Raw genomic sequence first — 24,746 nt, 5'->3', positions numbered from 1 at the left:
CCATCATGCTACCCAACCTTCTAATAAGTCGACTGCAAAAAAAGGGATGTTTCTCTCTTAAATCAAGACAAAGAACATTGTCAGATTAATAGTGCAAGGCAGAACAAATGATTACTTTGAAAAAAGATGTCAATGTAAAATCTGAACTATTAATTTAACAGAAGATTTCAATTTCACCAAATATTCAAGATGAGTTTGACTTCACATATGTGCCATTCTCAGCAATAGTCTTAAAATATGTTTTGCACACTATGTACAAAATTCAGATACTGTAAATGAGAAACTGCTTCCACTGGCAGAAGGGTCAGTAGTCAGAGGACACAGATTTAAGATAATTGGCAAAAGAACCAGAGGCAACTCAAGGAATAAATAATTATGCTGAGAGTTATGATGTGGAATGCACTGCCTGAAAGGGTGACACAGCTAAACTTTTCAAAATTGCTATTTTAATATGCTCACAAAATCCCCATGTTAATTACTAGTCTGCTTTATAAATTGTAGTTGAAATAAAAATTTCATTTGCAAAGTGGTTACTAATTTCTTCATGATTAATGAGCATGGAGGTTTTATCAGCATGACATTCCATTCAAGTTATCAAATCCAGTATTTAGTGCTGTAATTGAAATTGGTTTCATTTACGTCCATTTTAAGACCTTAAAAACTATTGCTTCAAAGTCCATCCTTACTTACTCGACCATTTCCAATCTCAGTCAAATGATACTACGACTGTATGCAGTGTTAACTAAATGCTCCAAGCAATAAAGAACAAGCCTGATGAGAATCAAATTTAACCAAGTACTAATTTCAAAATTATTTTTACAATAATGTTTACAATGCTCATTACTACTCACTCTGGCACTAAGGAAGTAGGGCTAGGGTCAAGCACAGGATCAGGAATGTCCAATTTTGTAGTTTCATTCTCAGATCCAATACTTCCATTGACTGAAAAATATAAGCATTCCAATTTTAAAAAGGCAGAAAATTCTGCAGCAATGCAATAATCTAGGCACTGCTTCATCTTCACAAGTTTGTTGGAATATGTCCTGAGTAAAGACATCACACTTGAGCGAAGAGACTGGGTTCAAATCCCATTCCAGAACTTGGACACTTAAGAACATAAGAAATAGGAGCAGGTGTAGGCCATTTGGTCCCTCAATAAGATCATGGCTGATCTGATCATGAATTCAACTCCACTTCCCTGCCCACTCCCCACATCGCTCAAAACTCTGCCTAGCTCCGCCTTAAATATATTCAGTGACCCAGCCTCCACAGCTCTCTGGGGCAGAGAATTCCATAGATTTACAATCCTCAGAAGAAATTTCTCATCTCAGCTTTAAATGGGTGGCCCCTTATTCTGAGACTGTGCCCTCTAGTTTTAGTTTCCCCTATGAGTGGAAATATCCAGGCTGACATTTCAGTGCCGTACTGAGGGAGGGCTGCAGTGTAAGAGGTGCAGTCTTTCAGATGAACTATGAAACTGGGGCCTTGTCTGCCCATTCAGGTGGATGTAAAGGATCGAAAACATGATTTGAAGAGGAAAAAGGAGTTCTTCGAGTCTGGGCAAGATTAGTCTTTCCAGCAACACAACAGATTGGTGGTTTACCTCCTTTATGGTTTGTGGGATTTTGCCACACACAAACCGGCTGCTACATCTGCCCACAAATAAATAGGGACGATACATCAAAAGTAATTCATTGGGTGTGAATCACTTTGGGACAAGAATGAAAACAGAAAAAGCACTATGAATGCAAGTTCTTTTTTTAAATCCCCTTAATACTAGATAGAGGGTGTATTTCACCATCTGGATTGAAACCCAGTGAGTGCCAATTTTAGGATGTTTTAAAAAAGTGATAAACTAAAATGTTAATTCTACAGTTAGCAGAAAGAAACCAAATCTTGTTGGGTGCTCCCATCTACTATTCGATAGAAAGGGGAAATCTCTTAAAATGTGAAGAGGCACAAAGTCTAATGTTACTGGATACCCCCCAACATCTGATTTGTATTAAGTTAATTTTTAAATCTCTTATGTTTGAGATGTTGATTATTTTAGATCACTATTTCACATTCTTAGAAAGTAGAAATGAATCAATGAAGGGACACCTACAAATTAGCACAGGTACAATTTCAGGCTATAAAAGATAGAGTTCATTTGGTCAAGCACCCAAGCACACTAGATAACCTGTAACGGTAGACCTTTTCACACCTTAAAACAGCGACTGATCATTCCAAAATACATTCGTTTTGACCACCATAGTATTTTCTGAATTTCTAATTTAAAAAAAAAAATCCGTGGGAAAATAAATGCCTCTATATAATGCAATGCAGAGCTGGCATTCAAATAATCGCAGTGCACACACAGATCAGGATTTTACAATTAGAAAGAATTGCAATTAAAAAGGAAACGCTCTTGAAAATGCTCGTATTTGAAAAGGCCTTTAAATCCTCACCTATACAAAAAAAGACCAGCTTACCTTCTGTTTCAGACATTTCCTCTGCTCCCTTCTTGGCCCCAAGCATATTGGCAGCTATGTTCACCATATTCAGAATAGCATCTGTAAGGAAACAGTAGTATTTGAAAGGAGGCCTGTTTGAGAAAGTTTCACTAGGTGGGTTGCTAACATTTGAGCCTTTTAGATCAGATTTCCACATACAGTAGAATGAAAAAGAACATTTGTATGGAATGCATAACTGCTGACCAAAGGGCATAAACGAATGCAGTTTATTTCAAACGGGTCTTTTGTAACGTTCATAACTTGAAAGCAATATACCTGCAGGGTTTATGACTAATCTATCCATTCAACATCAAAATATCTGAGGTACACAGATAAAGATTTTAGATTGATTTTGTAAGCAAAGTGAACTGGAAATGCAACATCCAAAAAGCATTCATATATACATTAAACCTTGAAATTAGTTCCAACAGGAAGTATTTCACAACCCACTTTAAACCAAACAGGGTAATTTCAATGAATTACAAAGAAGCTTTGGACTAGAATTTTTTTTTTTTTTTATATTAAGAGTACTCCAAAAAGTATCTAACACATCACATAAATGGCAGTTAAATGATAAGCAATAATCACATCAGGTCACACAAAAAACAAAATTCCCTCAAAATCAAAAGGCCATTAATCTCACTATAAACTCACCATTGGGTCTTGCTTCTCCAAAAGCAGCTGTGAATATATATGTTCATAACTAGTGTACTCTGATTGCTAACAGGACACGCACATCTTAACTGTGGTTTAACTACTCAATTGAAAAATTATCTAAATACAATAGATGTAGCATACATTATATTTAACAAAGTTCAAGTAAATTGCTCTAAAATCAGTTAAATGTCTTTATTCATTCATAGGATGTGGGCTTTGCATTTATTGCCCATCCCCAATTGCCCGAGAGAAGGTAGTGGTGAGCCACCTTCTTGAACCAGTTAGGAATCAACCACTGTGTGGGTCTAGAGTCACATGTAGGCCAGACCAGGACAAGGATTGCAGATTTTCTTTAATGGACATTAGTGAAGCAGACTTTTTTTAAAAACATGGTTACCATTAGCTTTTTTTTATTTCTAGATTTATTTAAACAAATAGTGGGATTTAAACTCCTGTCCCCGGATCATTAGTCCAGAACATAACTATGATGCCACGTACCCGTCTGGAGCATGCAACAATCTGGCAACTTTAAATTAGAAGCAATGCTGTTCTATCAATATATTCATTTTTGCGCAAGGTCTTGCCATAAAATGTATTCATAGCAAAGAGTGAGGAAATCATTTCAATCAAAATGCCTGGGGTAGGGAGCAAATCTATAAGTACCACAGCATTAATGGATGCAATTTAAAAACTATAGTTTCTGCACAAGTACAAGCATGCTTAAATACTATTTTTCTTTGAGATTAAGTTTTTTTTTAAAAAAACATGCGTATCCTTCCTCAATAGCCATGAAAGCATTTTTGACATCAGTGTTTCGCAAACTTTTGAGGGGCCTAGTACGCAAATACTTGCAGAATCAATGGATTGCTACCTTTAGAAATAAATTTGGTACCCCAAATTAAGGCCAAGCTACATGGGCTTAGTTAAAACCTATAAATGTTGATGCCTATAGGAAGGGTCCCATTCCTCCCATAGAATTCCTAATTTCACCGAAGCCATGGAAATTGTGAAATGTGCACTAATCTACTGAATGCACAAGTTCGATGCACAATAAAAGCATCTCTCTCTCAGGAATGAGTCACGCAATGACCATTTTCATACTCGCAATGTCGTTGCATATGCCCTGATCAACATCCCACAGGGCATTAGCACATGATTCAACTGATTAACTCTGTCAGGTCTCATCACGGTCATCATCAGTGCTGCTGTCACTAGTCATTAGCTTTCATGACTGTTCAAATAAAACGCTGATATTTTAGCCGCAGACCAAGAGGACATTTCATTCCAACAGCAAAAAGCTGTTCTGTACATGCTGCAACTAACTTACCGATTTCAAGAAAGTGGGAACTGAAACATTTGTGGTTCACATTGCACAATTATGTTGAACAGAGACGCCAGCAATGCTGTTAAGCAGCAGAAAACAATGAGCTGTTTGAGAACCTGACAGTGATAAAGCTACACAAAAATTCTGAGCTAGTGGAATCAGTCATGTTTTTGTTCAGAAAAAAAGTTGCCCTACCCCATTTTCTTACCGATTTGTTCCAGTTCTCTCCCACATCATGGCCCCAAGTTTCCACACGCGGCGAAAAAGGCGCCCCCTCAGAGCTGGGCTCCTGTTTTTCGCGCCGAAAACTGCGCCTAAAAAAAACCTCAGTATTCTCCAGCTCCCTGCAGGTCCTCTGGCCCTCGGCGCAGCACAGCAGGAGCCATGGGGGGGCGGAGCCAGGTCCTTGCGCTGAAAACAGTGCCGGGACCTCTGCACATGCGCGCTACAGTGGGCGCGCAAGTGCAGTCGCTCCAGGCGCCCGAAACTGTGTGGGAGGGGCCCGAAGCATGCAGCCCCTAGCCCTGGCCGAATGGCCTCACTGGGGCTGCGTGAATAAGGCTCCTCCCACGGCCAGCTCCTGCTTCCTCCCGGCTCGACTCGACTCTCGCTTCCCGCTTCCCGCCCCCCCGCCTCCAGACCGGACCCGACGCCCGCTCCCCCCCACCCCGCCGCCTCCGGACTGGATCCTACCTGACCTCCCTCCCCCCTGACCTGACCCCCCTCCCACCACCACCCCCCCGACCCAACCCAACGCCACCTACCTCTAAAATCTGGTGCTGGGGACGGGCCCTGCCCGAAGTCTCGGGCCCGGCCCGTTCAGCCTCCCTCCCACTTTTCCTTCCCCCCAAGCTCCCGGTGCTGCAGTCGGCAAGTAGAAAATGTTTTATTTATTGATTTAAAAAAAAAAAAAATTATTTCTTATTAATTTTTTTTGATTGATTTATTGATATATTTATCATTTATTATTGATGATGGCTCTTTATTTGTAAAACTGAAGTGTTTAATGTTTGTAAACTTCCCTTTAAACACCCGCCCCCCCCCCACCATTCCCTACGCCTGATTTGTAACCTGCGCCTGATTTTTTTAAAGTGTAGACAAGGTTTTTTCAAGCGTACAAAAATCTTCACTTACTCCATTCTAAGTTAGTTTGGAGTACGTTTTCACTGTGGAAACTTTGAAATCAGGAGTCAGTGGCCGGACACGCCCCCTTTTGAAAATAAAATTCTGTTCCAAAGTGAAACTGTTCTACCTGACTAGAACTGGAGCAAACTAAATGTGGAGAATTCCGATTTCTAAGATACTCCGTTCTACACCAGTTGCTCCTAAAAATCAGGAGCAAATCATGTGGAAACTTGGGGTCCATAATAGGAGCAGGAGTAGGCCATTCGGCCACTCAAGTCTGCTCCGCCATTCAATATCATGGCTGATCGACCTCAACTCCACTTTCCTGCACTATCCCCATATCCCTTAATATCCAAAAAATCTATTGATCTCTGTCTTGAACATACTCACCGACTGAGCCTCGAGAGCTCTGTGGGGTAGAGAATTCCAAAGATTCGCCACCCTCTGAGTGAAGAAATTTCTCATCAGTCCTAAATGGCTGAACCCTTATTCTGAGACTGTGATTCCTGGTTCTAGATTGGGGAAACATCCTTCCTGCATTTACCCAGTCAAGCCCTGTAAGAATTTTGTATGTTTCAATGAGATCATCTCTCATTCTTATAAACGCGAGAGAATATAGGCAGTCTCTTCAATTTCTCCTCATAGGACAATCCCCCCCCCATCCCAGGAATCAGTCTGGTGAACCTTCGTTGCATTCCCTCAATAGCAAGTATATCCTTTCTTACTTTATCAAATGCCTTCTGAAAATCCAAATACACCACATCCACTGGTTCCCATTATCTATTCTGCCAGTTACAACCTCAAAATACTACCAGATTTGTCAAACATTATTTCCCTTTCATAAATCAACATTGACTCTGCCTAATCCATAACAATAGATTCTAGCCTTTTCCATACTACTGATGTCAGGCTAACTGGTCTGTAGTTCAGTTTTCTCTCTCCCACCTTTCTTAAATAGTGGGGTTACATAGTTTGCTACCTACCAATCCACAGAAACCATTCTAGAATCCATGGAATTTTGAAAGATGACAAACAATGCATCCACTCTCTCTATAACCACAGCTTTCAAAACTGTAGAGTGTAGGCCATCAGGTGCAGGGGATTTATCGGCTTTCAGTCCCATTACTTTCTCCAGTACATATCAAAAACAATTACAGACCAATTCAACAGTTGCATGAATTTAAAAAAATATGAACTTTTAAAAAAAAACAGGGCTCCAGCTTCTCATTTAAAATACCAGACAATACAATGAAGTTAAGTAAACGTTTGACTGATGCTGTGCTAACACATCCATGAACCACAAAAGGAATCAATACAAAACTTTTACTCTGGTTTCATAAGGTGATTACAATTAAAAACCAGGCCCAGAGTTTTCTACATAAAGTATTAGTTATTGATAAATACATACTCAGACTTGGCTTCCCCTTTAAGTACTCAAATAATTATTGAACATGTTACTAGTTATAATTGTTTAATAAATAGCACAGGAATTGTATCAGATGTGGTCAAAATCCAAAAAAACAGCATTGCGTTATTGAGGCAATACTTCAGTTTCTGCAGACGTGTCAACTGGACATTCGACTAGCTCCAAACATTCACATTCAAAGGGAATCCAGTGTACGATAACTCGCAGGGGATTTATAAAGTCATGTGATAACTGGTGTAGTGGTCAAGTTTGATGTGACAAATTCATACAGATTAATAGCTCCATAAAATAAATTTTAATTCTAGCAGGGCAATAGATTTAGTAAGGGTAAGACAGATTCTGTATGTGAAAACAACAGCTGCCATGTTTTAATGCTGATAATTGGATAGCTATCCTCGATTAAGGAATAGTATTCTGCTTCATGACAACTGTCTACTCAAGGGTGATCTCAAAAATTACACTGACCCCAAAACCTAGCATTTTATAGGAATCGAGATCAAATATTGCTTCTGAGAATTTGGACATTTCCAATGATACAAAGCTGACCACATGACACGTTGAATGATTGGCAAGCCCGGCTGGATGGAATGCATTACCCAGAAGATGATGAGCCTTTTCTCCCTCCTCACTTTCCTTAAAAATGCAAGTTTTTCCACATATTCACCTGGAAAATTACAAAGTTCTGGAATGGGAAATGGGTACCATGATCTGTTGCACTGGTCAGAGAACTAACTTTATACATTATATTTATCAGGCGAACACTCAGCTTCCAATTATATAACTCAGTAAACAAACAACAAGCTGGAAGACTGAGCAACATGTTGGAAGTGAGGAGACGGAAAATAAGTTTTAACTTCAGGGGGCGGGGGTGGCAAGGGGAGAGAAGAGGCGATTTTCAAGACCTTAATTGAAGGCTACAGATTTGCAGTCACAATTTTTGAAATTCACCCTTTACTGTGCGATGGTTTAAAATGGGGAATTAAAAAAAAACTTATTCAAAACTCACTTGTGGCTGAACCCAGTAGATTTTTTGATGATTTTTCTTCACGAGTACCATAATCCAGTGGGTAATCTGTTTGATAGCAATGACAATACAAACATTTTCACAATAGCTACATGCAAACATTAGATAGCATTGTGTGGATAAGCTGCTAGTTGAAGCAAGCAGCCGTCAAAATTGCTTCAAGATTTTCGATTAAGATCTCCACACAGTCAACATAGAAATAATGCAGTACACATATAAAGCCATTCTGTGCTTTGAGACAAATGCTTATGGCAGTTTTACTTTGCGAGCCCAGAATCGATTCCAAATTGCTGGAAAACAGTGCAACCACACACCGCCAAAAACCAAGCACAAACAGAAAATAAAAACACTTTTTTTGGACTCAAAATCAAACTACTGTGCAAAGAAGCACATTCTCTCTCCCCCCCACTCCCAATCTTATAAAAATCCATAACAGGCACTCCAATCAGTAAGTCGCGATTTTTCAAAGCACATTACTTCATTCACTGCCTTCTACAATTTCCCAGGCAGTGGGATCATTAGCCTATTAAAATAATGGGCACTACATAGGTGGTTGCCGTGGTCAAAGTGGGCAAAGCAGCCAATGGCTACTGTGTCAGACTTTCAATTGGTGCCAGTGTCAATTTATTAAGTTAGTTTAAAAAAAATTATATCCCTAGTTAAATGGGCATTAATCCATTGTCTCCCTACCCTTTGTACGCACTAAAACTTCTAGATCCAACTACAAAACATAATTATACAGATCTTTCTCGAGGCTAGAATTTCTATAATTTGAGCTTTAACCCACCATCCTACTTTTTGGTGTCTTGTGCAGAAGACAGGGCTTGAAGGAGAAAGGAACACCATGTGCATAGTAATTTCAGCTGCCCAAAGAACAACCTTCATACAATGTCAACTATTTCTTAGAGATACTTGAGTCCACAGTATAAATCTTAATTGGTATTTATCTCAGCATCTAAAAGAGAACCAATTATTGACACAGCATGTCTATAGTAAGAACTCAAAGCAGGAAATTGTTCTGTACACACGTGCCACATTTTATTTTTGAAAGACAGCTTTGGAGAGCTAGAACCTTTGTTCAAGATTTACTTGCTCAGTCACCACCTGGTGATCATTCTTTGAAAGCTGTTCTGCAATACCATATTTTCCATCTACATCTTACCTGCATCTTTATCTCATTTTAAGCACGTTTGAAAATGTACTTTGACCAAGCAAGACAGAATTAGGCAAGGGTATCTCACTATACAAAGAGTGGTTCACAAAATGGTGGTGGGGAGTGGCAGCAAGAGAAGATTGATTATTGCATTTCTAGGAATATTTTTGTTTTGCCTTCACACATTAAAAGTAGATTGTATAGTATGGCATTTTATGGGACAACATAAAACAATGTATTCTTCAAGTCAACACTTTGGAAGAATAAGGTATAATATATTGACTTATACATCATTGGATCATCGGAACAGGAGTAGGCCATTCAGCCTCTTGAACCTGCTCTGCCATTCAATGAGATTATGGCTGATCTGCAACCTAGCTCCATATACCCACCTTTGGCCCATATCCCTTAATACCTTTGGTTAACAGAAAGCTATCAATTTCAGATTTAAAATTAATTGATCTAGCATTAATTGCCGTTTGCAGAAGAGAATTCCAAACTTCTACCACCCTGTGTGTAGAAGCGTTTCCTAATTTCACTTCTGAAAGGTCTGGCTCTAATTTTTAAGATTATGCCCCTTAGTCCTAGAATTCCTAACCAGAGAAAATAGTTTCTCTATCTACCCCATCTGTTCCCCTTAATATCTTCAAAACTTCAATCAGATCAATTAACCATCTAAATTCTAGGGAATATAACCCTAATGTGTGTAATCTCTCCTCAAATTAACCCTTGAAGTCCGGGTATCATTCTTGTAAAACTACACTACACTACTCACTCCAAGGACAATATATCCTTCCTGCGGTGTGGTGCCCGGAACTGCTCAAAGTACTCCACGTGTGGTCTAACCAAGGTTTTGTATAGCTGCAGCATAACTTCTACCCCCTTGTATTTGAATCCTCTAGAATGCCAGCATCCCATTAGCCTTTTTAAATACTTTCTGTACCTGCTCATGACTTTTTAATGATCTATGTACCTGGGTCTACTAGTCTCGTTTTTAGCCTTACCATTGAGAAAGTACCTTGTTCTATCCTTTTAGGTCCAAAGCAGATGACCTCACATTTGCCTACGTTTAAATCCATTTGCCACAGTTTTGTCCACTTAATCTATCGATATCTCATGGTAATTTTATGCCTCCATCTACACTGCTTACAATGCCAGCTATCTATCAGCAACTTTGAATATATGACTTTCTATGCCATCATCCAAGTCATTAATAAATACTGTAAATAGTTGAGGTCCCAACATAGATCCCTAGTCACCTCCTGCCAATTATCCTTACACCATCTCCTGCCACTCAAGACAATTTCCTAACCAGGTCAATAATTTCCCCTCAATTCAGTTAACACTCTTGTCAGGAAAGCAAATCTGAAGAATGTCTTGCTTTCTAAAGCCATTGGTCCTCTTATAAAGTAGGTTTAAGTTGATGACCTAAATGAATGAGCGATGCAACTCTGGTTCACAATACTTTCCTTGAGCATACATTTATTTTCTTCTCCATTGCAAATGATTAATCATTCAACTCTCTTCTGTGACTACAGAAAATCAAAAACAAAGGTCATCTTAGTGACAAAGACCACCATTTAAATGTAGAGGGACTTCCCAACCGACATGGATTTTTAGGGCATTAGTTGTAGACTAAAATTCAGTGTCATGTTAAGTCAGTTATTGCTAGTTTGTGTTTTAACTAAATTATGTCATTCTTGCCTCATTAGCAGCACTCTTACCTTTGAGTTACTCCAGAGACGAGAGTCTTGGCTGGTACTTCAGTTCAACACTCCCTCAAGTACTGTACTGCTGGAGGTGTTGTCTTTTGAATGATGCATTAAATCAATACCCACCGGACATCCCACAGTGCTTTAAAGCTAATGAAGTACTTTTTTTGAAGTATAGTCACTGTTGTAATAAGAAACACGATAGCCAATTTGCGCACAGCAAGCTCCCACAAACAGCAATGTGATAATGACCAGATAAATCAGTTTTAATGATACTGATTGAGGGATAAATATTGGCCAGGCCACCAAAGAAAACCCGCCTGCTCTTCAAAATAGTGCCATGGGATCTTTTGCGTCCACTTGAGAGCAGAGGTTTAATGTCTCGACTGAAAGACGGCACCTCAATGACAGTGCAGCACTCCCTCGTTACTGCATTGATGTGTCAGCCTAGATTTTTGTACTCAAGTCTCTGGAGTGGGACTTGAACCCACAACCTTATGATTAAGATCCTATGTCACTATACAAACAACAGAAGGTGAAGATCACCAGATCTCTGGACAATACTTATCCCTCAACCAACATCAATCATTTATCTCTCCTCTGACACCCGCAGTTCTGTGCAAATTGGCTCCCATGTTTCCCCATATCATAACAGTAACTTCATTGTCTTAAGCACTTTGGGACATTCTGAAGTTATGAAAGCATATATAAATGCAAGGATGTTCTCTTTAAATTAAATGAAATAATTCTCAGTAACTGTTGACTGAAATTAAACAACTTGAATCAAGCTACCAAATGTATATGATTGTTAATCGTGAGATTGACCTACTCTCAGACTTGTGTTCTGTGAATGTTCATTTAAGATGGTCATTAAGTTCCAAGTTTACTTTTAATATTTAATATATCCATACCTATTGCAGGTAACTCCCTAATAGCCACTAATAGTGGTAATTAAAATATAGATTAATAATGGAGAAAGGGTACACTGTGAAGCCATGAAGTAGACACTAGAATATTTTTTTATTTTAAAAAAAAAAGGAAGGAAGGAAGGAAGGAAGGAAGGAAGGAAGGAAGGAAATGGGGCAACTGAAACAGTTGTATAAAACTTGTCGTCAAGAATCAGCGAGGAAAAAACTACCAAAATATTTTAGTTCCATCTTGCATCAGATGGCTTTTTCAAATACAATTGTCTAGTCATGGATAATGGCCCAGAAATTGCGGTTGGAGGCTTCCTGCAGCCGGATGAGTCAGAATTTTTTTTTTAAACAAACAAAAGTACCTGGTGGTCCCGGAGGGACGTAGACTTGCACTCAGAGGCCTACCTGCGCAGTCCAGCGTAGGGCCCACGTATTCCAGGAGCGTATTCGCAACCTGGGATCACGTGGGCCGGACCAAGCAATGAAAATGGCATGTCTCCATATCTGGAGGAGATCACCATTTTTATGAATGGTGATACCCCCCAAAACACAAACAATTAAAATAAAGACAAACACTTCACATTTAAAATCAATTGAAATTGAATTTAATTAAATGTTTTAGATAAAACTTTATTTTTGAATTTAAAAAAAATGTTTTAATAGGGGTAAAAATAAACTTACCTTATTGGCCAGGTTTAAAAAAAAATAAAAATTCAATTACATTTTATTTTTCCATCTTTTAAAACTCTTACGCTGGTAAAAAGCAGGTCTTACACCTGCTTTTGCCATGTGTAAGAGTTTGAAGGACATACACTGGGTAAGAGTTGGACAAATCGCCCAAATCTCCACCTGCGAAGGTCCTTCCCCTGGGGACGAGTTGAAATTGTCAAAAAAAAATGTTGACAGTTACAAGTGCCAGATTTCGGCGCATGCGCATCGCGTGCTGAGAACTGGCACTTGCCGGGCCTCTACGGGCACATGCAGTTCGTATGCGCCCATAGAGACCACAATTTTACGCCCAACATCGGTCGGTCATTTTTTTTTTTTTTTTTTTAAATGAGAAATTCCCTTTATTTTTCTCCCAGGGCACATACCAAATGCAGCCAACAAACTGTAGGATCTCAGTCGTTCAGAACCAGCCACTAGGCAGTGAGTAAAAGCAGCAAATATGAATCTCCTTCCAGTTTAGTATGCCACCCTGTGGAAGTGTGGCAGGCAGGCATCTGCTGGCCACTTCCCTACACGACTGAAATTGAGAACTCATTGGTTTGAGAACAAACTGCATCACATCAATCCAATCCAGTCACTTTGATATGCCATTATACGCACTAAGATTTTCCTGTCCACTCTAACTTCCTGCCCAATGCACATGCTCGTTAGCTGACTGTTTGGGAAGGAACTAGAGATTTGATTGTTTGGCTTTGTGGCTGCAGTCTAACCAAAAATAGAATAAATGACAAATTCATCCTCTCCAACTTGTGCCTTCACTTACTGCTGTATCCAATTAACCAAAAGTTGGCAAATCTGGTTAGAGGAGGGGGCAGGGGGAAATGGATGAAGAAAATCCAAGTGGAAATAACATAGGCTAGGACTGGAACCCAGAAATTCATCTTAATTATGATCGGTACGTCATATGGCTGACCAACATTGCTTTTCATGAAGTATTCTTTCCTTGCACTCCTTTTCCTGTTCCCAAAAATGTTCAATCATTTTAGATTGCTTTCAGAAGAAGATCGCTTCTGCGAGGCTTAAAGTTTTAATGAAGTAGTAAAATTTGAAAAGTAGGTAAGTAAATGGGATCGGATATACAGACCATGTTGTCAAATCAGCCACAAAATACCTGAATCATCTACTACTTTATAGAATGTTTAATGAATATATCTAACTGGACAAAAACAACAAAATTAAAAGCCATTTTACAGAGACATACAAAACATTTGATAATTGCGGAGAATTCATTCATCCTTAGATGCTAGAAATGGCTTAGATGCTTTAAGAAAATAGACGAGTACATGACAAAAAGCAATAGAAAGATAATCTGAAAGGCTGAAAGAAGACAGAATGAGAGGAGACTAGTGTGGCATATAAACCCCAGCACAGACTAGTTGGGTCGCATGGCCTGTTTCGGTGCAATCTTTGCATTCCTACTCAACCTGAAGATTCTCCATTGCAGAAATAATTTCCTAATGTTATGAAATGCCTTCATGTGGAAGTGCCTGCAACTATTTTACAGTTCATTAGTAAAGTACATAAAATAAGTTTGAATAGTGGCAATTACAGCCATCTGTGATTATTTTGAGGCCCAAATCATTTAATATCTAATTTACAAATTCTCAGTACAATACTACCAGGTGAAAGCACTCAAAGCTCATGTAACCATCATTTTAATTTGCCAGCTAAGTTTTGGAGGTCCTTGACCAGACCAGTAAGTAAAGTACCTCACAGAAATGGGATGTTCCAGACTATGGTGAGCAAGAGGAAAAGGCTATTATATGTTGCAATTTCACCCTGTGAAAACGACTGATCCAATGTAACATTGTGATTGCCAGTGGTCATGGAACAATGCATTGCTTTCCTTCGACACCTTCGAGCTAAAAATAGTAGATAACAGTCACCATAAACATAGAAAATACCATTTAAAAAAACCCATACCATAATCTTCATCAAGGTATTCTAGACGTTCTGTATTGTACTGCGATTCAGCAATTTCTTCATATTCCTCCACCATGCTGGTACCAAACACCCTGAACAAAAATGTTTGGTATTATTTCTATTGCAGAGATTAGGGAACATCTGTCAATAAGTCACCCTTACAGCTTTTAAAATGCATTGAATCAGTACATGTGGGACTCCGCTGTTGGCCTGCTAGGTGGGATTGTTCTTTCTCCCCATTACTTGCTCTCCAGTAAATGAAAGCAAGAAAATGCTGCGAGAGCAGGATTAGCCCAGCTTCCAGAAAGTGAAAGAACCCAAATAGGATTTTAAAAAATTAAAAATTTGCTACATTTAGTTTTTTTCCTACTCTAATTTTTTTTTGGCTTTTGCATCTTTGATGATTCCAACAGTGTCAATTCACCATCCTTCAAATGCATCTATCTTGGCTATGAGATCTACGTAAGCTTTCAGTAATATGCCTTAGATAAAAAGCAGCAAATCCTGGTTCAAATTAATCAGCTTGGCTTCTTTGGATTTTCACAGCTGACACTTGGATTCAAATTATTGAGTGTCAACATTTAACTGAACAAATGTCGATCTGTTTGTTGCAGCTTAATTCCTCTCTTCAAGCCTATAGTTTGAATAATTCAAAACGTGTGGCATATTTAGCTGGGACATGGTTTGTTTTTGATTCTACTGCATGCTAACTTCTTTATGCATTGTAACTGGATTTTAAAAAAAAATGATAGTAACCAAGCTAATCCTAGACAAAGAAAAATACTGCATTTCCCCCACCCCTCCCCCACCCCAAGTGTTTTTAATTCTTCTCGTAGGAAAGTACCCAAATTCCATTTGGCAATTGCCAAGTGAAATGAGATGCTAACCTGTTCTGTGTTATAACATTTCAGTAGAAGACACCACTTGGAAATGTGGCCGTTAAAAAATAAATTTAAGTAACACTGGTTTATATAGTCAGTAAATCTCAGCTATAATCTTACCTTATGAGGCTAAGGGGACAAAAGTGTTCTGACCCAAAGTGCGATACTAATTCCACCTACAAAAGGATAAATTCTTAATTAACACATGCCAATAATTCAACTACGAGTTCGGACAAAAATGTGGGTGAAAATAATTTGGGAATATTCACACAAAAGAAAACAATTCAGACATAATAGAAAGTATATAGAAATGACATTATAAAATAGGAAAGTATTAGCATATTACATTTCAAGTGTCACTTGTGAAAAATAACATTTAGGAATAAATTGCAGGAGATAAAACATTTGTAATAAATCAGGCTTACAGCTTGCAATGTAATAAATGTGCGTAAAGGGGTTCTCTAGCTTAATGTGTGAAGAAACACATCTGATTATAAAATTATATTTAAGCTGCATGTTCTTATTCAAAAGGGATACTAAGATTTCTTTGCACATTTATCTATGAAGTCAAGCAACAATGACATCCAAAGTTGCTTATGAATTTAGAAACTCAAAAATCCATCTCTGGGCCACAAAAACCTTAGCTACTGACCTCAAACACTCACTGCACTTAAGACTGAAAACAAAGCAAGAAACACTCAAAATAAATCAAAATTAACTCATTGGAAGCTGCAAGACAGGAGTTTAATGAGCCATGGCAAATATTTATTCAATGATGCGATTAGGGCGATATGATTTATCTATAGTATTAAAATGATTTTCAACCAGTTACAGATCACGAAACTTTGTATACATCAAAAATCAAATCACAATTGCCAACAATTTATAGAAGCTTAGCATGATATTTCAGAAATGGAGATTCCACATGCTCATTTTAAGGGAAACCAGCCTGGCGAGTTCAAGTCAGTTATCAAGTGACTAATGTAATTAAAAATGTTCAAGTTAAGAATTCAGGGTTTGTGAAAAACGTACATGTGATTCCTTTCAAAAACAAGCTTACTAAAACACAAGAAAAGCACAGAAACACTGTTAAAGTCATATGGTTATAAATACTGCCTTTGAATGTTAGCAAAGTATAATCAGGTGCCTTACTGGTTCTCAGAATGGCTTTTTAAAAAAAGGAACTTGAAAGCTGACAGTAAGGGATTCAAGTTTGATGAAAATCCAATAGGTACTGAAACAATGATCCAGCATTTAGACACAGTTGGTACTTAAAAACATGAGTTCATAAGATCCAGAAACAGGTTTTGTGTTAAAAATGTATAAACAATGATCAAAAGTATAAACGTCACTTTTTACAAGGCTTATTAAACCAGCTGTGACAATTCAATTTTTTTTTAAAAACTGGTTCAGTGATAAAATGACAAAGCAGAGACTACAGTACTGATTTTCAACACAAGACCAGCAAGTCAGTTACTGAGTCAAGCAATATTTGTTTGATACAATGGAGCTAAATATGACACTTTTCAGTTCAACTGGATTTAAAAAAAATAGGTAATCTTGAACTGCACACTAAAGTGAAGCCATAAATCAAACTCATTTTTAAAACTGAAAACATAGGTTTTGTTAATTCCATAGGGAAATAAAATGTATTAAATTCCACATCTTGACAATACTGGAAACATCAGGTAACACTGAAATTTACACAGGGTATTTCACACACCAAGCACACAATTCTGTGTGCTAAAGCTCCAACTTACAGGCTTCTCTATGGCTGGGAGCTTCCCTAACTCATTTGAAAGGAACATACTCATTAGATTTTCACCAAACTTCATGAAGTGATTTTAGGATATTAAGACAATAATGACAGAAACAGCACATTAATCTAAGATTTCCCATTTGCAGAAGTGCCACGATTAAAAATACATTTATTTGAGCAAGTTTGTTTTGCCAATGGACATTACATTATTAATAATGGCATGCAATGCTGGTACTTCATGCAGGTTTGCAGTGCCTTCGAAAAGGAAATTCCAATCCGTGATTAACTTCTAATAATGCTAACCTTTATGTATTTGGTGAACATCTGAAGCAAGAGAAAAGGGAGAAAAAGATGTCAGTAAGAGTAGTAACAGTCAAGATAGATCACTACATGCTACAAGCTCACAGTACGATTATTCCCAAATTTTTCCAAACTATAATTTTTCTCCAAATATCGTGCGCTAAAGAATTAAGAAATAAATTGTCAAAATAAGTGGCAAAATGTGTATCTAGATATTTTGAAATCTAAAAAAGCAGAAACCAACAATGAAGCAACTGAAAAATTTAGGCCCATTGATTTACAGAATATTTTGAAGATTTGTGAAACCACAATTTTGCTCATTTTTGAAGGCCTTATGGGCTATTTCCAGCCTTGTATATACAGGTAATGTATTATACTAATTTTCACACTATTTTACATCAGCAACAGCACTATATTTCAGTAATTTCAAAGCTCTTCAGCTATTTATTAAGCTACTGCACAGTACCTGCAAGCATTAGTTTTTACCAGTCATAAAAAAGCCCATTATGCTGAAGGATAATTTCTCAGCCAATACATTGCAATAGACACTCCAAACCAGCAGATTGCAAGTCCAAATCAACTAACACTCAAAGCTTTCATCCTTTTACTGAGGGAGTCTTGCCGAGTTGAGAAGGAAAATCACTATGGTACTGGAGTGTTCCATTTTATGGAAGGGAGGAAAATGGAAACAAAACATATTTTGTCCTACCCTACAGAAGTACATATTTTGGTTAAGCATAGATCATAAATGCTCAGACATCTGCACTCCAGATAAACCAATGAAAAAATATGAATTGTTGCCATCAAAAATGCAATCACCATACAAAATATATTTTCTAGTACTCAGTACCTAATGAAACCATTAGATGAAGCAATCACCATACAACAATCTTCAATCAAGCTATTAAGTATAACCTCCTGTCCTCCACATGTAAATTTTTAGGTTTTGTAAATAGTTTTGAAAACAATCCAGCAACAATTTTTCATCTTGGGGAAAGTGCTATTGTTTGATTGATTGGCAAGTGCTTTAAATAGTGCTTGCTGTGTAAATGTTAACACATTAAATGAAAAAAGAGGGTAAAGAGAGTTGCAGTAGAGCACCCTCTGGTGGAATGTCTGTAGTCCAAAATACACTAAGTGGGTTGTTGAGCATAGAAAGGTAGCTTAAACAGCCTCCTGACAATAGTTACCACTGAAAACACAGTTTATAGTTTTCCAGGCAGTGAGATTATAGATTAAATCGTGCAACTACAATCACCCTTCATTGGCTATTTTCACATCTGTGAATTACCTGGTGTACAAGTCTCTCCTACATAGGCTGGATAGGGCTGTAAATCCTAGATTATATGGTCATAAAGTTACTTCAAAATTTGAATTCTTTAAGCAGTGATTGGCTATGAGAAAGACCATATGGAGTGAGCAGTTCAGAGGAATAGAATGAAATACACGCATGCTGCTTTTATACTGCCCTTCGAGCGGGATGCTCGCACCGCCAGTTCCCAATGCACTGATCTCAAGCACACACAAGCAACTGCAATGTAAACTTGCCAGATTCCCCAAGACCAACTGCTGAGAAGATCCATTAAAAAAAAACAAGTATTCCTAGATTCAGTTAAGACTAGTTGCTAGTATGTTTGTATTGGGGTTCCATCTGGATGCACAAGACTTGTACATCAGGAACTAGTAACACAAGCAATTCTCAAAGGGCAAAGTAAAAAGCAGCTTACGAAGAGTACCAAGGACTCCTTAAAATTGAAACGGAACTGGTAGAAAGTAAAATAACCTTTGTCTGAAAATTAAAAGAAAACAAACCACAATGAATAGATTTTCAGTAAGAATGGTTTGAACCATTTTCAGTTCATAGAGCACAACAAATTTTTGAAACAAGATTCTTCAGACATTTAATATCAAAGTTTTATTTTATTCTTCAAAATGAGTGCACAAGTCACTCTTTAACAGATGGTAACTGGCATTGTTAACCAGATAACGTGCAAGATGTACAGGATACTAAAGGATTAAAGGATTAAGCAGGAGTTCATCATGACATATGACCCTCATAATTGATAGTGGAGCATTTAGCTCTGGAGTCTTGCCACTGAATGAGAATTAATTGAAACCAATCTTAAAGGTTTTGAGCAAAGCAATGAGAATCAGAAATGAATGTGAATAAAAGGCAGCTAATGGTAACTAAACTGAAGTTACCAATTGATGAACAAGCAAATAAAACATTGGCAGAAATGAGCTCGATATAGCAGTGAACACAACCATTTAAGTCTATTATTTATGTACAACTTTCAGGATTATACACAGTTTTGAGTCCTATTACAACACAACTTAACAGACACCATTTTCACATCTGACAGATAATGCAAGTTACAACATTGTCAGAAACTCATGAAAACAAAATATTTAAAACCAAACTACATTACAATGATTAGTACTTGAAAGCCTACTCTGGCTTTAAAAAACAAAGTGCCATTTACATTTCCCCTTCCCATTTTGAAAAATTTAGTTATTACCTTGACATACTTGGCATACATTTGCTCATCTAAAGGAAAGCTTTGCACTGTTCTCTCATCCAGAGCATGGAATGTACCTAGTTTAACCCATTTATTGGTGGGATACCTGCACATAAACATGGTGGCAAGACAGAAAAAAGTTGTGACTCATTTGAAGACCATTGAAAATCAAGTGTTAACCACACTAAAACAAGGGGGGGGGGGGGATTCAACTTCAGTGTAGGTGCAATATGGGCAGTAGCAGATCGGCCACTCATTATATGGTGGCTGTATAACTGACACTGAAGTTGAATTTTACGCACCCCAAGAGTTAAATTGATTATCTTAACAGTTGCTTTTACACTCATTATACATAGTTTTAAATATCTTTTGCACCATCTTTAAAACCTTAAATAAAACATACCTGTCACTGATGGAAACTAGAAAGTCCTTTGGTGTAGAAGAAAATAACTCAAAGTTTGCAATGTCAAGCTGTCTGACTTGGATGGGTTCACACAGTTCTATTACAAACCTGCGAACAAGAATGTCATATTCAGGTGTAATAAGAAAACTAGGAGCCATTCCAACTCTTGTATTCTGCAACTGTGCATAACTCACGTCAAAAGTCAGAACAATACATTAGTAAACACCTGAATTATTTCATGTGGAAGCACATAATATTTTCACAACTTAGCATTGCTTCCTTTCACAAGTCAGGATTTAAAACTTACCAAATCTTGGCGCTGCATGGGTTTAACATGTACAAGTCCATATTTTCCATTAGAATTGCTGAATTGCTCTGCAAGGCAAAATTTTACGTAGATGTTAAGTACTCAACATTTTAATACTGATAGATAACCAAGTGCAAAATGCTCCCAACTTACCTATTGCTAAAACAATATTTTAATGACAGAAATGATAAAAAAAACAAAGAGAATGCAGAGGTTTGAAGTTTTGCACTGTATCCATCCTTTATACTTACGATGAATGTTTGTGCTCAGCAGCAGAGAGGATAAGGAGTTGAACAATTTTGGTACACGTCAATAAACATTCACAGACCAGCAACATGACAACAACTTGCATTTATATAGCACCTTTAATGTAGTAAAACATCCCAATGCACTGGTTATATTTAGCACAAATTACACTCTGCTCAATCCATATTTTAACCTCCAACCTTGAAAGGGCACCTTTTCCTGCATCAGTGTGAATGCTTTTTTAAAAAAACTCCTACATCTTAATCCTCATTACCCTGCTCAGTGAAAGTGTCGAGTTAACATTGGTGATGACCTGGATCAACACTACCCAAACTCATTTCACCCATTGCCCATACACCCAACATTTCAGTCTGGACTCGATTTGAACTAGAGTCTCAAAAAAGTAAAGCGACAGCATGCTCACCATCCAGTTACGTCAGGATACAAAGCAGTAACACTATTGAATGACATCCATTTCAAATTGATGAGTCAAAATTGAGAACACCCATTTTGTAAATTGGAAATCAAATACTTAGCACTGCAAGAAAACAATTTTAAAAAGGCACTAGATTTTTTGTTTAAATTCGTTCCTGGGATGAGAGAGTCAAGGCCAGCATTTATTGCCCAGTCCTAAATGCCTTGGCGATATAGAGCCCAAGTTTCCACACGATAAAAAACGGGCGCCCCTCCGAGCTGGGCCTAAAACAGCGTCGGGAAAAAAAACGCGCGATTCTGGAGCGCCCTGCAGCTCCTTGTCTATTTGGCGCAGCGCCCAGGGGGGCAGAGCCTACACTCGCACCGATTTTGTAAGTGGGAGGGGGCGGGTACTATTTAAATTATTTTTTTTCCTGCGTGCGTGTTGGAGCGTTCGCGCACGCGCAGTGTGAAGGAAACATTGGCACTCGGCCATTTTTGTAGTTCTTTGTAGCTGTTTAATTTTTGAACATTTTTTAATAAAAGCACATTGCCATCAGCACTGAGGCTTCCTGCTTACTGCCTGCCCCTCCCTCCCGTTCGCGGGAACGACGCTGAGCTGACTGTAAGGCTTCCACCTCAAGTGGAAGGCTGCTTGCTGCCTGCCTGCCCCTCCCTCCCTCCCGTTCGCGGGAACATCGCTGAGCTGACTGTAAGGCTTCCACCTCAAGTGGAAGGCTGCTTGCTGCCTGGTTATTGCCTGCCTGCCCCTCCCTCCCGTTCGCAGGAAAGACACCACATCGCTGAGCTGACTGAAGCACTTTCACACAGGTAGGAAGATGGTTTATTTAATCTTTTCAAATGTTTATTCAGGTTGGATTTATTTGTATAATATTTGTAGAAGTATAAATAAGGATTTATTGTAGAATTTAATGACTTCCCTTCCCCCCCCTCCCACCTAGTTCTGGACACCTAATTTGTAACCTGCGCCTGATTTTTTAATGTGTAGAACAGGTCTTTTCAGTTCTACAAAAATCTTCACTTGCTGCATTCTAAGTCCGTTTGGAGTACGTTTTCACTGTGGAAACTTTGAAATCAGGCGTCAGTGGCCGGACACGCCCCCTTTTGAAGAAAAAATTCTGTTCCAAAGTAGAACTGTTCTACCTGACTAGAACTGCAGAAAAAAAAATGTGGAGAATTGCGATTTCTAAGATAGTCCGTTCTCCACCAGTTGCTCCTAAATATCAGGCGCAAATCATGTGGAAACTTGGGCCCATAGTGTTAATCAAATGATTAATCATTCTAATTCCTGCAAGCTTTAACTTGAGTAACAATTCCAAGATTAGGGAACAGCTATTACAAAACTGATATCCATCCATCGCCCGTCAAAAAATCCCCTCTAGCCTATTACTGTGACCTACAACAAGAGGTTGCCATACAAGGAATTGGGAGTGAGAATCCACAATCTTATCACACTGGCACATCAAACACAACTTAAACCCAGTGTTTCATGGGTAGCCCATGTAATTAATCTTGATTAGAGATGACCTGCAGTAAATTTACTCGGGCTTTTGGATCTCACAGGTACTCAAATGTTACACACCTGTTGTACTGGCAGCACAAGCTCTCTCCAAAACTCAAAACGTTGCACAAGTACAAGGCAGTACATTGTCCACGGATTTTTAGTCAAGTCGCACAATTATTGAGACGGTGAAGGACAAAATAGTAAAGAAATTTGCAGAGATTTCTAACAGCTGTAATGATTCGGGCAGAAACTCATTGGTTCAACTGGCCCACATCTCCATCAGGCGGAAAACTGCATGCACAATTGTCAACTTGAGATATTACACTTCCAGTGTAAAATACAAATAATGGTATCGATTTGTATCAAAATGCAAGGAGACCAAGTGTTGGTAACCTCAGTTAACACAAAGCCAACAATGCAAATTCGCCAAACAGGACCACCTTCACAAAATACCCGGCCATCCAACTGCTCTCCCTGACCCCAAGGCTAGCTGACACCAATGGCTCTCCCTCCTCAGGTACAATCCCTCTCTGCTTCATTACCCCTCTCCAAAAAAAAACACTTTACGCTGCAGTAATTGGAAAATATTTCTCCATCTCCAAATTCCCTTTCCTTGAAAGCATCACTGCCTGCCAGCTACATGCCCATCTTTTGTAACTCTGTTCAAATCCCTGCAGTCTGACTTCCACCATCCTGAACACCAAAATAGCCCTAACCAAGATCACTGATGACATCTAATGCTTTATCCCTCCTCGAACTCTTGATAGTCAACCACCCCATCCTCCATCACCCCTCCTTCACTGTTGAATTGCCTTTGCATCATTTTTCCCCCCCACCTATCCAAACAGAGCCAAAGCTTCTCCAGTAACGGATACTCTTCCCACCCCCACAGCATCACCTCAAGAGTTTCCCCAGGTATCTAGCCTTGACGACAACTTTTCCTCATCTACATGATGCTCAACTGTGACATGGCGTCAGCTTCAACCTGCAGGGTGAGAACACCAGGCTCTATTTTGAGACTTGTCTGACATCCAGTCTTGGCTGAATCTCAACTTCCTCCAGCACAATACAAAGAGCAAGTCATTTGTATCTGGCCCATGCCAGAAGTTCCACTCCCTTGACACTTAACCCATCCCGATCCTACTTTAAGGCTGAACCACACTTTCCACAACCTCAGCATCTTGCTCAATCCTGATCTTGGCTTCAGACTTCATAATCTCCCATCACAAAGACCACTTACTACCACATCATCTGCCTCTGCACAGTCCTCAGCCCTTCCTACTGGTGAAACATGTCTACATGCCATAGTCAGCTCCAGACTCAATGGGCTAGAATTTGCTGGAGCAGGGAAACATTTAAAAGTGTTCAACAGAGTGCAGGAAAAATATATTCCACAAATAGGAAAGAACTAAACACTAGAGACTCCATGGATGAATAAAGACATAAGGGATTAATTGATGGTAAGGAAAGAGGCATACATTAAGTACATAGACAGCAGGGAGTACATGAGAAAAGAAGGGATTAGCAAAGAAGTCAAAGAAACAATTAGCAAACTATGACATTAAATGATCAAGGAACATAAAATATTTTACAGGCACAATAAAAAAAGGAATAGGGCCATTAAAGGATAGACAGGACAATACCACAGGTAACGATAGGGAGATGGCAGAAATATTAAAATTATTTTGTTTCGGTATTTATCTGGAAGGTAGAACAGGTGGACATGACATTGGATGATGAGTAATGAGATGTGCATTTAAAATAAAAGAATCTAGGGGAAGAGGCATTACTACACATTTAATAATTTGCTAGAAAAATGTGTAGTGCCAGAAGACTAGCGGATAGCTAACTTAATATCTACATTTAAGAAGGGGGATAGAACATGTCCAAGGAATTATAGACCAGTCAGC

General features: G+C 38.6%; 1 protein-coding gene across 5 annotated transcripts in view; it reads right to left on the bottom strand.

The window, feature by feature from the left end:
• The window catches only part of suco (SUN domain containing ossification factor), a 112,404-nt gene that overhangs the window by 31,792 nt on the left and 55,866 nt on the right, over nucleotides 1-24,746 (bottom strand). For 3 of the 5 annotated variants that reach the window (XR_011594094.1, XM_070887381.1, XM_070887384.1), the window contains 9 exons: nucleotides 20,652-20,719; nucleotides 20,345-20,452; nucleotides 19,942-20,047; nucleotides 17,426-17,446; nucleotides 15,484-15,539; nucleotides 14,483-14,574; nucleotides 8,031-8,096; nucleotides 2,472-2,552; nucleotides 852-942 (listed from right to left, as the gene is read on the bottom strand). Coding sequence is in view for 4 of the 5 variants with exons in the window: in XM_070887381.1 (XP_070743482.1) it covers nucleotides 852-942; nucleotides 2,472-2,552; nucleotides 8,031-8,096; nucleotides 14,483-14,574; nucleotides 15,484-15,539; nucleotides 17,426-17,446; nucleotides 19,942-20,047; nucleotides 20,345-20,452; nucleotides 20,652-20,719 (689 nt within the window). In the remaining variant the exon portion in view is untranslated. The remainder of the gene's footprint in view (nucleotides 1-851; nucleotides 943-2,471; nucleotides 2,553-8,030; nucleotides 8,097-14,482; nucleotides 14,575-15,483; nucleotides 15,540-17,425; nucleotides 17,447-19,941; nucleotides 20,048-20,344; nucleotides 20,453-20,651; nucleotides 20,720-24,746) is intronic. The other 2 variants (XM_070887383.1, XM_070887382.1) reach the window with 2 other exon arrangements.

This window comes from Pristiophorus japonicus, chromosome 8 (assembly GCF_044704955.1).
Source record: "Pristiophorus japonicus isolate sPriJap1 chromosome 8, sPriJap1.hap1, whole genome shotgun sequence".
In the NCBI taxonomy this organism is placed as follows: domain Eukaryota; kingdom Metazoa; phylum Chordata; class Chondrichthyes; family Pristiophoridae; genus Pristiophorus; species Pristiophorus japonicus.
This window is presented reverse-complemented; position numbering and strand designations above follow the sequence as displayed.